Raw genomic sequence first — 12,865 nt, forward strand, 5'->3', positions numbered from 1 at the left:
GAGCAGAGGAGGCAGACCCCAAAGAAGAATCCTACAAATGTGCCCCAAGCAGGAAGCAGTCCTCCTTCCGCAGCAGTGGGAGGCACTGCGGCCTCTGCCCTGTGAGCACCTCCCCCAGCTGCTTATCTCACCGGCAGAAGAAAAGTACCTTACTTTCCGGCATACAAGACGACTTTTTAACCCAGGAAAATCTCAAAAGTCGGGGGTCTTATACGCCGGAAAATACGGTATTTGGGTTTTAAGCAATCTGATATACACTGTCGGAGATTTTTCTAACCTACCGTATTTTCCGGCATATAAGACCCCCGACTTTTGAGATTTTCCTGGGTTAAAAAGTCGTCTTATACGCCGGAAAGTACGGTAGAGGTAGATTAAACAAGGTCACATAGAAAACCTCAGTTGGCTTGGTCTAGGAATACATTCATCTCCTACAAGAAGGTGACATTAAAAGAGCCAGCAGAGCCAAAGCCTGTTTGGCTCAGTGGATAGAGCGTCAGCCTGTGGACTGAAGGGTCCCAGGTTCGATTCCGGTCAAGGGCATGTACCTTGGTTGCGGGCACATCCCCAGTGGGGGGTGTGCAGGAGGCAGCTGATCGATGTTTCTCTCTCTTCGATGTTTCTTGCTCTCTATCCCTCTCCTTTCCTCTCTGTAAAAAATCAATAAAATATATTAAAAAAAAAAAAAAAAAAAAGAACCAGCAGAGCCCTGGACGGATAGCTCATCTGGTTAGAGTGTTGTTTGGAGATGCCAAGGTTTAGGGTTGGATCCCCAGTCAGGGCATATACAAGAATCAACCAATGAATGCAAAAGTAAGTGGAACAACAAATCAATGCCCCTCTCTCTCTCTCTCTCTCTTCCTCTTTCTCTAAAATCAATAAAAAACATATTTTTTAAAAATTGAAACATGAATTTTGAATCTAGTGAACTGGTTAACTATTAACACAATAAATTAATCTTTACAGAATGAGTGCCCTCTAGTCTTAAACGTACAAAATTCTAAGCCCCTTAAAAATTGGTAACTTGCCCGGCTGGCATGGCTCAGTGGTTGAGCACCGACCTATGAACCAGGTCACGGTTTGATCCCCAATCAGAGCACATGTCCGGGTTGTAGGCAGTTGTGGGCTAAATCCTCAGTGTGGGACGTGCAGGAGGCAGCCAATCAATGATTCTCTCATCATTGATGTTTCTATCTCTCTCTCCCTCTCCCTTCCTCTGAAATCAATTAAAAATATATATATATATTTTAAAAAATTTGGTAACTTGTGGGCATAGTGGTCTTCCTCGGAAGAGATGTCAAGATTGCATGCTACAAAGTCACATTTCTCTGGATTATCTCTTTGGACTTGAACACAACAGCCAGAGAAGTGGAAGCCTCTTAGTTTGTCCCAGACATTCTCTCTCCAACGTCTTCCCTTTCTGATGGTCCCAGCAGCACGATGTGCCACAACAGCCACCGCTGTTCCCAGGAGGCCTCTGCGCACCTGAACAAGTCCGTCCTTCCTCACGGTTCAGAAACGCTTAGAATCACCTGGACTCTACTCCACATTTGGTCTAGAGATCACGTACATCCAGTGAGCTGCCCTTTCATTTACCGACAGAATCAAATGCATTAATTAACCAAAATTTTTTAAAAATCGTAAGTCAAAGTGGGAAAACACAAGTTAGACAAGTAATTGCTTGTTGAAACACTCTAGTCTTCCTAGTGGCACTCAGAGACCCATTTTGGTTGGAAACGAAAATCAGAAACATTAGGGATTTCAGCTTGTTAGGTATCCCCATCTCCACTATTCTGTGTAACAACTGTTTCCCATCTTGTGTGAAAAATACACGATCACCAGAGATTTCTCCAGGTAGTAAATAATGGCCAATATTATGTGATGTTGTAGAAAAGTGAATTTTGAAGAGAATGTATTGTTTCCAATCTATCATTAAAATGGAGGTAATGCTACCTAGCAATCCCATTTCTAGATTGTACTCAAGTGAAAGGAAAGATTACGTTCACACAAAATATCTGTTCACAGATGTTTCTAGTAGCTTTATTCAAAATCACCCAAATGTCCCTCAATGTGTAAATGGATGAAAAGTGGTACATCCATACAAGGGAAGATGACTCAGCATTAAAAACAAGCATGTCAGCCCTAACCAGTTTGGCTCAGTGGATAGAGTGCCAGCCTGCAGACTGAAAGGTCCCAGGTTCGATTCCAGTCAAGGGCATGTACCTTGGTTGCGGGCACATCCCCAGTAGGAGGTGTGCAAGAGGAAGCTGATAGATGTTTCTAACTCTCTATCCCTCTCCCTTCCTCTCTGTAAAAATCAATAAAATATATATATATTTTTAAAAAAGCATGTCAAACATGCGGCCCACAAGGATATTTTTGTGGCCCAGCCAATATAACAGTATGTAAGAAATGTTTTAATAAAAATTTTGTAACTTAATTTTTACAATATCCTGTTATACATAACTAGAGGCCCAGTGCACAGATTTGTGCACCAGTGGGGTCCCTCGGCCTGGCCTGCAGGGATTGGGCTGAAACCAACTCTCCGGCATCCCCCGAGGGGTCCCGGATTGCGAGAGGGAGGTTCTCGGGTGCCCAGAATTGGGCTCCCTCCTCTCTGGTTCCGGGTGCATCACCCAAGAACCACAGCTGCCAAGTCACTGCAGCTTGGCAGCTCCTGCGTTGAGCATCTGCCTCCTGGTGGTCATTGCACGTCATAGCTTCTGGCTGATGGGCCAGTTGGCTTTTATATATATAGATTAATAACAAACTACAATGTTCGCTAGTGACTGATTACTATAATTGTGTTGCATTCATTTCCCTTACGTGCCTTATGCACAGGCGCACCATTTCTCTCCACTAATACTAGCAGTGAATATTTTAGCAGCCGATGGCCACATCATTAGTCTTGGACTGACTTGTTTGGTGTGCGCAACAGAAAACATTTCGCTTTCGGAGAACAAGAAAAATAGGTTTATTTGCATTACACTTACTAATTTGTGCAGTTATTCAGTGTCTGGTAAGTTAATGTTTAAGAAAATATATGAATTTTTATTAAAATGTTCTATTATTTTATGTTAACGATTACTCATTTATTCCAGCCCTTTGTATTCAGCATGTCTCTATCGAAATAAACCTACGTTTCTATGAAAATTGAAGCTTTTGTTTTTTTGCGGCCCACATAAACTTAAACCTTTTTTATTTGGCCTGTGTTAGCCTTTGAGTTTGACATGCTTGATTAAAAAGGAACACACTAGTAATACACACAGCAATTTGAATGAGTCTCAAAGTATTGTGCTAATTGACAAAGCCAGATTCAAAAGCTTACATATTATATAATCACTAGAGGCCCGGTGCACGAAATTCGTGCACGGAGGGGGGGTTGTCCCTCAGCCCAGCCTGCACCCTCTCCAATCTGGGACCTCTCGAGGGATGTCTGACTGCCCATTTAGGCCCGATCGGGCCTAAATGGGCAGTCAGACATCCCTCTCACAATCCAGGATTGCTGGCTCCCAACTGCTCGCCTGCCTGCCTTCCTGATTGCCCCTAACCGCTTCTGCCTGCCAGCCTGATCATCCCCTAACCACTCCGCTGCCAGCCTGATTGATGCCTAACTGCTCCCCTGCCAGCCTGTTTGCCCCCAACTTTCCTCCTCTGCCGGCCTGGTCACCCCTAACTGCCCTCCCCTGCAGGGTTGATCGCCTCCAACTGCCCTCCCTTGCAGGCCTGGTCCCTCCCAACTGCCCTCCCCTGCTGGCCATCTTGTGGTGGCCATCTTGTGTCCACATGAGGCCAGGATCTTTGACCACATGGGGGCAGCCATCTTGTGTGTTGGAGTGATGGTCAATCTGCATATTACTCTTTTATTAGATAGGATAGAGGCCTGGTGCAAGGGTGGGGGCCAGCTGATTTGCCCTGAAGGGTGTCCCAGATCAGGGTGGGGGTTCCCTTGGGGTGTGGGGCAGCCTGGGTGAAGGGCCTGTGGTGGTTTGCAGGCCGGCCACACCCCCTGGCGACCCAAGCAGAGGCCCTGGTATCTGGGATTTATGTATCTTCTACAATTGAAACTTTGTAGCCTGGAGCAGAGCCAAGCCTCCTGCTCACTCCATGGCCGGCAGCCATTTCTCTTGGGATTGATGTATCTTCTATAATTGAAACTTTGTAGCCTGGAGCAGAGGCCTAGGCCAGCCAGGGCTGCAGAAGCTTTGCTTCCTCCATTGCCAGGGGAAACCCTTGCCTCCTGCTCTTTCCAGCTCCGTAGCTGCCGCCATTTCTGTTTGGATTTGTTTACCTTCTATAATTGAAACTTTGTAGCCTTGAGTGGAGGTTTAGGCCCGTAAGGGCAGGCGAAAAGCTTAGCTTCCTCTGTTGCCGGGGAAACCCAAGCCTCCCTCCTGCTCTCTGTGGCTGTAGCCATCTTGGTTGGGTTTATTTGCATATTTGCTCCTGATTGGCTTGTGGGCGTGGCTTGTGGGTGTAGCGGAGTTAGGGTCAATTTGCATATTACGCTTTTATTAGGTAGGATATTTATGCCATTTATATGCATTCTGAAAAACTACAGGGATCAAAAAGAGTCAGTGCCTGCCAGGGCTAGTGGAGGGCACAGGGAATTTTGGGGGTGGCAAAACTGTTCCACATTGTGACTGTGATGGTGATTACAGTGTCAAAGAACTGTGCATTGAAAAGAGGGATCTACTGTATGTGATCAACTAAAAAGCCCACAGAGACAATCAAGTTAAAAGGATATACACTTATACTACTTTCTTGACAACAGGGTCATATTCTAAAAGTGATTAATATTTAGCCCCGGTGTGGCTCAGTGATTGAGTGTCAACCCATGAACCAGGAGGTCATGGTTCAATTCCTGGTCAGGGCACATGCCTGGGTTGTGGGCTTGATCTCCAGTAGGGGCGTGCAGGAGGCAGCCAATCAATGATTCTCTCTTATCATTGATGTTTAGCTCTCCCTCTCTGAAATCAATAAAAATATAATTCAAAAAAAAAGCACACAAAAACTCCCAGAACGTAGCTGAAGTCAAATGGAAAGCGGGTGGTAAACCAGCTTCAAGTGACAGTTTCCTGGAACATGCCTGTGCTAAAGGGCAGATGGCAGATGAGACACCATGAGAGGACAGGCCGGGGTGACAGAAGGCTGCAGAGGACAGGCCGGGGTGACAGAAGGCTGCAGAGGGCAGGCCGGGGTGACAGAAGGCTGCAGAGGGCAGGCCAGGGGGAGCGGAAGCTGCAGAGGGCAGGCCAGGGGGAGCGGGGGCTGCAGAGGGCAGGCCAGGGGGAGCGGAAGCTGCAGAGGGCAGGCCAGGGGGAGAGGGGGCTGCAGAGGGCAGGCCAGGGGGAGCGGGGGCTGCAGAGCCGAGGGAGGAAAGGTGCAGTTAGAGTGATGGGAGTAAGAAGGGTCAAGGAGGGGTCAGCTCAGCCCAAAGGACAGTGGGGAGTGGGAGGCACATGGTTCAGAGGAACAGGAAGACCAGGGTCAGGCAAGATGGTGACAGCAGCGACCAGCTACAGAATAGACAAGCCAGGCTCTGCTGACTCAGGCCGGGGAGCAGTGGGAAAGGGGTCGGTGAGGGGGAATCACAGGAGGAAGAGAGGGGCCATCTCTCCCACAAAATGAGATCCTGGAGCAGCACCGCTAGGAGTTCAGTGCTGGGGACAATCACCCAGGACCTGGCGGAAGGCGGAGGCTGCCACACAGGGCTGAACCCAGGATGATGCGAGGTCAGGACGTCTGGCCTGGGGACTTGGCATCGAGAGGAAGGCAGAGAAAAATCCATCCACCCTGCCAAAGTCCAGAGCCTGCCAGGGTCAAGTGGCCGTGACGTGCTGAGACTTACCAGAGGCTGCGGAGTCTGGAAACTGACACACCCACAGTGGCCAGGAGGCTGACCAAAGCTCAGGCCCGCACCAGGCCCGCGGCACCAAACACCAAACGGAGCACTACACGGATAACTGTATTACATCCCAGTTTTCCAACAGGCCTTGGCTAACTCTGAAAATGCCTCTCAGGCATGATGTAAGGGTTAGGTCAGTGGTCGGCAAACTCATTAGTCAACAGAGCCAAATATCAACAGTACAACGATTGAAATTTCTTTTGAGAGCCCAATTTTTTAAACTTAAACTATATAGGTAGGTACATTGTTATTCACTTAATTAGGGTACTCCTAAGCTGGCCTTTGCTTAAAACGTCCTCAACCTGATTGAGGCATGTGGCTCGCGAGCCGCGGTTTGCCGACCACTGGGTTAGGGTATGATTTAGGAGACAAACCTTTTCAGGAGAATTTGATTATGAGTGTGAAGGGAGACCCACTTCAAGTTTAGAAGACTGTGTTTTCTGAAGGTTCACACCTCCCACAAAATGAGATCCCTCCCAGCTCCAAGATTTGTATTGTTACTTTTAATTCATTTCAGAGAGTGAGCGAGAGAGAAAGAAAGCATCGAATTGCTGTTCCACTTATTTATGCATTCATTGGTTGATTCATGTATGTGCCCCGACTGGGGATCAAACCCGCAACCGTGGCTTATTGGATCAACGCTCTAATCAACTGAGCTACCTGGCCAGGGCTTCAAAGATCTGTATTTTTACACCCTAAGTCCTTGCCACAGCAGTCACTATAATTGACCATTTATGTATCAAGAATCCAGTAAGATGAAGTAAAACAGGCTTTTATGTTTTTCAGACCATTCTAGCTTTGCAATTTTTCTTCATAACAATGGACTGATGTGCGTAGGAATTTTCTTTGTGGCAACAGCAATGAGCCCTCAGTACATAAATCCCTCATCACCATAACCTGGCTCTGCTGGGCAGTAAATCTCTTATTTATGTTTTTCACAACCATAATATTTAACAGTGCCGTTTTCATGAGTACGTGTGCCAGGATTAAAGAATATTAAACATTCTGAATTTATAAAAACAAATGAAGTGTATTTACATTACAAAAAGATGGACTGCAGGGTTCTCTTAACTGATAAGCTCCTCTGGCGGGCGCACTGAAATAACATAACCCACAACGCATCTGAGTCAAACTCTGGTCAAGAACACATCTACTGCGCCAAGCGAAAAAGGACACGGCAACCCCAACACCACTCAGCTTCAGGGCCAACCATGCGGTCATCTATCTGATCGCCTCGGTCACTGGCCCTCCTTTCCCCAAGTCCACCATGAAGGGACATCCAAAAACCGGTACAGCGTCTGATAAGCTCTAACTGTGCCACGTGCAGCGTACATAACAACTTAATGAACACTGGGCAGACAGGCCATGCTGAGTGTGAAAAGACATCGTGGAAAAGCTTAATGGTACCTCTACCACCTACCACTGGAGTCAGAACCTATAAAAAGTGTCTCTTAAAAAGACTTACCTTTCAATATTGACGTACACTATTGTATTAGTGTCGGTGTACAACATTGCGACTAGACATTTATATACCTTACAAAGTGATCACCCCAGTAAGTCCAGTGCCCACCTGGCACCATACGTAGGTATTCCAGTATTATTGACTATATTTCCTATGCTGAACTTTGCATCCCTGTGACTCTTTTATAACTGGCAATTTGTGCTCTATAATAAATGTTTTAAAACACTATCTCATTTAATCCTCACAACAAACCCTCTGAGTGGGCATCATCTCCATCCCACAGATGAGAATTAGGACCCAGAGAAGGCAGAGTCCTGCACTTCAGAATAAAAGGACACGATTTCAAGTATTTGTTCCTATCGGTGCTCTTGCACATCACTGAATTCTGAGCCTCAGCCTTTTCAGCCATAACGTGGGGGGAAATGCCGCCTCTTCAGGATCTGTGAGGATGAAAGCACTGTGAGTTGCAAAGGGCTATGCTAGTTTACGTCATTATAAAACAACTAGCGTTCCCGTTGCAGGAAAAATCCTGCAATAGGGTTTCCTGCTGCACTCTACCCCACCCTGCCTGCTCTCCTCCCTTGTCCCCCGCCCTGCGATCTCCGCCAGCCCCCCTGCTTTTCTAACTTCTCTGCCAGCCCGCTCTCCTTCCTTCTTCCCTGGCCCCGCCTCCGCTCCTCCCTTCTCCCCCGGCCCCGCCCCTTCTCCCCAGGCCCCGCCTGCTCAACTTCCTTCTCCCCCGGCCCCGCCTCCGCTCCTCCCTTCTCCTCCCCCCGGCTTGCTTGCTTCTCTGCAGCTTTGCTCCCTTCTGCAGCTCTTGGCTTCTTTCTAAGCTGTCGCGATATGCAAATTAGCCGCCATCTTTGTTTGGATAATTTGCATATTCGTCCTGATTGGTTGGTGGGCGTGGCTTGGGCATAGCGGAGGTGCAGTCAATTTGCATATTTGTCTATTATTAGATTAGATGCTAAGTCCTCTCATTGGGAAATCACAACTTCAGCTGGAAATACGGAATCAGGGAATTTTTATCACATTCCTGATTGCATCATACCATCCGTGGGGCTCTGGAAACACAAGTCAAGTTTCTGGACTCAATGGGAGAAACTCTCAGGGAGAAGACATCACAGGTGCATGTTACACACAAATTACAGGGACTGCGCTTGCCACCAATGCGCCAAATCGTCAGTAACTGAGTCTGTACCAATGCTGCAGAGATGTACAGAGAAAACTTAACCAGATTCAAGCATGGTCACCTCAATGAAGCCCAGCTCCCTTACCCCCGAAACGACAACACCTGCTTTGTGCCCCTCACATATCATACATGCACTTTATCCGTATTTATCTATTTTTTATGTTCCAAATTTATCTATCTTTCTCTACTGGCCTGTAGGCCTCATGAGATCAGTAAACATTGGTTGAATGGATTTGTTTTGATTAAGTTACAATAGAAAAAAAGAATGAGATTGATGAAGATGTAATAAGGAAAGGCATCCAAGACAAAGACACATTGTTAAGCAAAAAGAACAAGGGGTGTGTGTGTACGTGTGTGTGTGTATATACATACACATGTACACCTGTTATTCATAAGAAATGTCTGGAATAGTACACATGTTTCAGTGGATACCCAGAGACAGAAGAGAAAGTCGGCAAGAGGAAGAAAAGACTTAACTTCTCACTTCCAGTCTTCTGTAAAATGTTAAGTTGTTAATTTGGCACATATGTTTATATTTTTAAAAATTATTCAATTGTGATAAAACAACAACAAAACTCCATCGTTTTGTGAATGAGCATCCTTTTCTAGGGAAAAACCCAAACGTCAATATTAAATCCAAGCGTAACTTACGTTCTCCGGTGACAAACGGAACCAAAGCCATTTTCAAATGCTTCCACAACTAAGATACTCTAAACACGGTACAGAATCATCTGAGTAGAAGTCATAGCGATTTTTACTGAAATACTGCAATGCTTTTTATAGCACTCTTAGGAAATTAATAACAACTATTTCTATATTAAAAATTTACCCTTTTGCATAAAAATGGCCACTCTCAGGGAGGAGAATAATAGTGCTGGATGGACACGCTCTGAAATCTGACTGACTTGAGCTGACACTGACTCTCGTGAGTTGTAACCTTGGGTAAATTCCTCAACCTGTGCAGGCCTCGGTTTCCTCATTGGTAAAATGGGAGTGAGATGACAAAACCCCACACCAGTGTCTGCCAGGTCCTCAGTAGAACATAAGACTGTCCTAGCGGGTTACCTGGACAAACACAGTTCACTTCTATAACAATCACTTATGACCTAAGGAACAGGCCAACATAGGTGGCAGCCACTTCAAGCAAACCGTGAGAATTACAGGTACTGTGCTGGCCACCGATGAGTCAAATCTTCAGGAAGTGAATCTTTAGCAGTGCTGTTGAGGTGTACAGAGAACACTGAAAACCTGTATGCTGTTCATTCCACCTGCAGACACCTCCGAGTAGGGAGGGTGGGAAAGAAAGGCACGCTGCTCACAACCATGGTGCAAACTACACTCAAAACATGCACCGTCCAAAGGCACGGAGACCGCACCGAGGGACTAGCCGGCAGAGGTCCTGCCACCTGCAGCTCAGGAAGCAGCCAGGACAGTGCTGGCCTCCTACTCCACCTCCCTGCATCACATCAGAAGTCTAATACGTGAGTCACAGGCACATACGTCAAGGGGTATATTTTTGTCAACTAATCAGATTAACAACATATATATATTTGGCTTTTAAAATATATACATATAGCCCAGTCGGTGTGGTTCAGTGGTTGAGCGTTGACCCATGAACCAAGAGGTCATGGTTCAAATCAGGTAGGGGGTTTGCAGGAGGCAGCTGATCGATGTTGATATTTCTCTCTCATTGATGTTTCTCTCTCTCCCTCTCCTTCCTCTCTCTAAAAAATCAATAAAAACATATTTTAAAAAATATATAGCAACCATCTACATGGAAGTTATACTGGTTTTTCTTTGACAATCGCCATGTAAGGTCTCCTTTAAAATGTATTTAGTGTAATCGCATTAGTGTCAAATGCATTAAGTGCAAAAATGACTAAAGATTAAGAAACACTGCCATAAACCAATAACTGCAGATTCCGGTCCTGGTAATGGCACCAAAGAATGTGCACTAGATGGGCATAGCTGACACCACCTTCATCCGCCACCCACAGGAGTGGCCCAGCTGGGCAAGACTTTCGGCTGGGTCAACTTCATGATTCCATTTCTTGCATCTTTTCTAAATGTGCTTTTTATTACTTGTACCATATTTTATGATAATTATTTTAGAATATACTTTTGTTGATTTTAGAGAGGAATAGAGAGGAACCATTTATGGCTGGTCCATTTAAAATTTAGTAATTGTGGCACTTGACCTTTATATACTTCAGTATTCTCCTACATAACCAAAATATGAATGTCACATTCAGGAAATTTAATACCAATATAAAACTATTAATAGTCCACATTTAAATTTATTTATCAAAAATTATGTCTTGTGCCGAAACCAGTTTGGCTCAGTGGATAGAGCATCGGCCTGCAGACTCAAGGGTCCCAGGTTCGATTCCGGTCAAGGGCATGTACCTTGGTTGCGGGCACATCCCCAGTATGGGGTGTGCAAGAGGCAGCTGATCGATGTTTCTAACTCTATCCCTCTCTCTTCCTCTCTGTAAAAAATCAATTAAAATATATTTTAAAAAAAATAAAAAAATTATGCCTTGTATTTGGTTGTCATATCCATTTAGTCTCTTAATCTAGGAAAATTCCTTTTTTCATGACATTGACATTTAATAAAATATATATATATTTTTATTGATTTCAGAGAGGAAGGGAGAGGGAGATAGAAACATCAATGATGAGAGAGAATCATGGATGGGCTGCCTCCTGCACAACCCCCACTGGGGATTGCGCCCGCAACCATGTGCCCTGACCAGGGATCGAATGGTGACCACCTGGTTCATGGGTTGACGCTCATCCACTGAGCCACCTCGGCCAAGCAAGATGATGACATTTTTGAAGAATCCAGTCCAGTTACTTAATAGAATATTCCTAATTCTGGATGTGCCCGATTGTTTCCTTATGAACTGGTTTAGGTTCTTTTTGGCAGAAATACTGCATAGGTGAGTGGTGTCCTCCTCTGTGCGTCATGCCAGAACCCTGTTGTTATAACAGAACGTATGCCAGTCTCATTAGTGGTGATGGTAAGGTGTGGTGGTCACTGTTGGGCTTGATTAGGGTGATGACTACCAGATCCTTTCATTATAAACGTGTTTTCCTTTTGCAATTAAGGTGACTATTTGAGTCGTGTAAATATCAGGTTTCCCCAATACCTTTGCACCCAAAGCTTTTAGCATCCACTCATGATCTTTGCCTGGTATTTTATTCTATCCCTTTTGATACCTAGCTGCATTCATGTGACTGACCACTACTCTCAATTTTATTCCAGAGTGAGAGCAACTGGGATTTCAACCCTGGCTGCACAATGGAATCGTTGGTATCGCTGGAGTGGGACCTGGACAATCACATTAAAAAAAAACCCAGGGTGATGGACCCTGATGAAAAGAAAGGGTTGGTGATCCCCGAGGTAGAGGAACCTTGCAACAGTTTCATTTTGCAAATAGAAAACTGAGGCCCGAGGAGGTTAAGGGGCCAGTGGCACAGAACTTAATGGCATACTTAAGATTTTTTTTACTTGCATTTTAATATGCCATTCTTTCTGTATGCTATTCGAAGAATAAAACCAGAGAAATGAGTCACTTTTGTACAGTGTTAGAGCCGACCTCAGCCTGAAGTGCATTTTCTGTTTCGAAGGTGAATTCTGCCTTTCTTCATTAGATCTCTGCAGAGGGGTGAGGTCTCAGGGCTCCCTGTGACAGCTCAGGCCCGGGCCCGAGGCGGAGCCGGATGTCCAAGGAGCCCAGCGATTAGCACCGCAGGCCCGGCGCCGGCCCCTCGGGCCCGTACGCCCCCCGTGGGCCGCTCTTCCGGGGGTGGGGGCCCTCGGTGGGGCAGCCAGCGGCGCGCCCCCGTCCCGCCCAGGGACACCCAGATGTGCGTGGGATCCTGGAAATGACAAAACCTGCAGGCCCCGCCCACCCCACTTACCCCGGCGTGATACACCTTGTTCGCTCTTTTAATCTTAATGTCCAGGGAGGTCCCCATCCCGAAAACGCCGCGGCAGGCGCCACTTCCTGCCACACGTGACCCGAGGAGAAGCAGGGGTGACCCGCCCCTCCCGCACGGGCCACACCCCTTTCTCTTCTCCGTCGGCAGTTGCGTCACGTGATCTCGCGCCGGACGCCGGATCGATTCCCCGCCTTCCTTCTTCCGGCGCAGGGGCGTGCTGAGGGAGGACCATCACTCTTCGTCACGCCCCCGCCGGGCGTGAGGGGCGGGACCAGAGTAGCCCCGCCCCTTCCTTAAAAACAGTCCTAACGCCGGAAGTGCCCTCCTTCTCGCCCGTTTACTACGAGGATGGAGGAGG

General features: G+C 46.5%; 1 protein-coding gene across 1 annotated transcript in view; it reads right to left on the bottom strand.

Moving 5' to 3' along the window:
* The window catches only part of VPS26C (VPS26 endosomal protein sorting factor C), a 30,636-nt gene extending 18,028 nt beyond the window's left edge, over positions 1-12,608 (bottom strand). The window contains exon 1 of the mRNA XM_079766709.1: positions 12,487-12,608. Within this exon, the coding sequence (XP_079622835.1) occupies positions 12,487-12,543 (57 nt within the window). The 5' untranslated portion in view covers positions 12,544-12,608. The remainder of the gene's footprint in view (positions 1-12,486) is intronic.
* Between the last annotated feature and the right edge of the window lie 257 nt (positions 12,609-12,865).

The sequence above is a fragment of the Cnephaeus nilssonii genome (assembly GCF_951640355.1).
Source record: "Cnephaeus nilssonii genome assembly, chromosome: 3".
Taxonomy (NCBI): Eukaryota; Metazoa; Chordata; class Mammalia; order Chiroptera; family Vespertilionidae; genus Cnephaeus; species Cnephaeus nilssonii.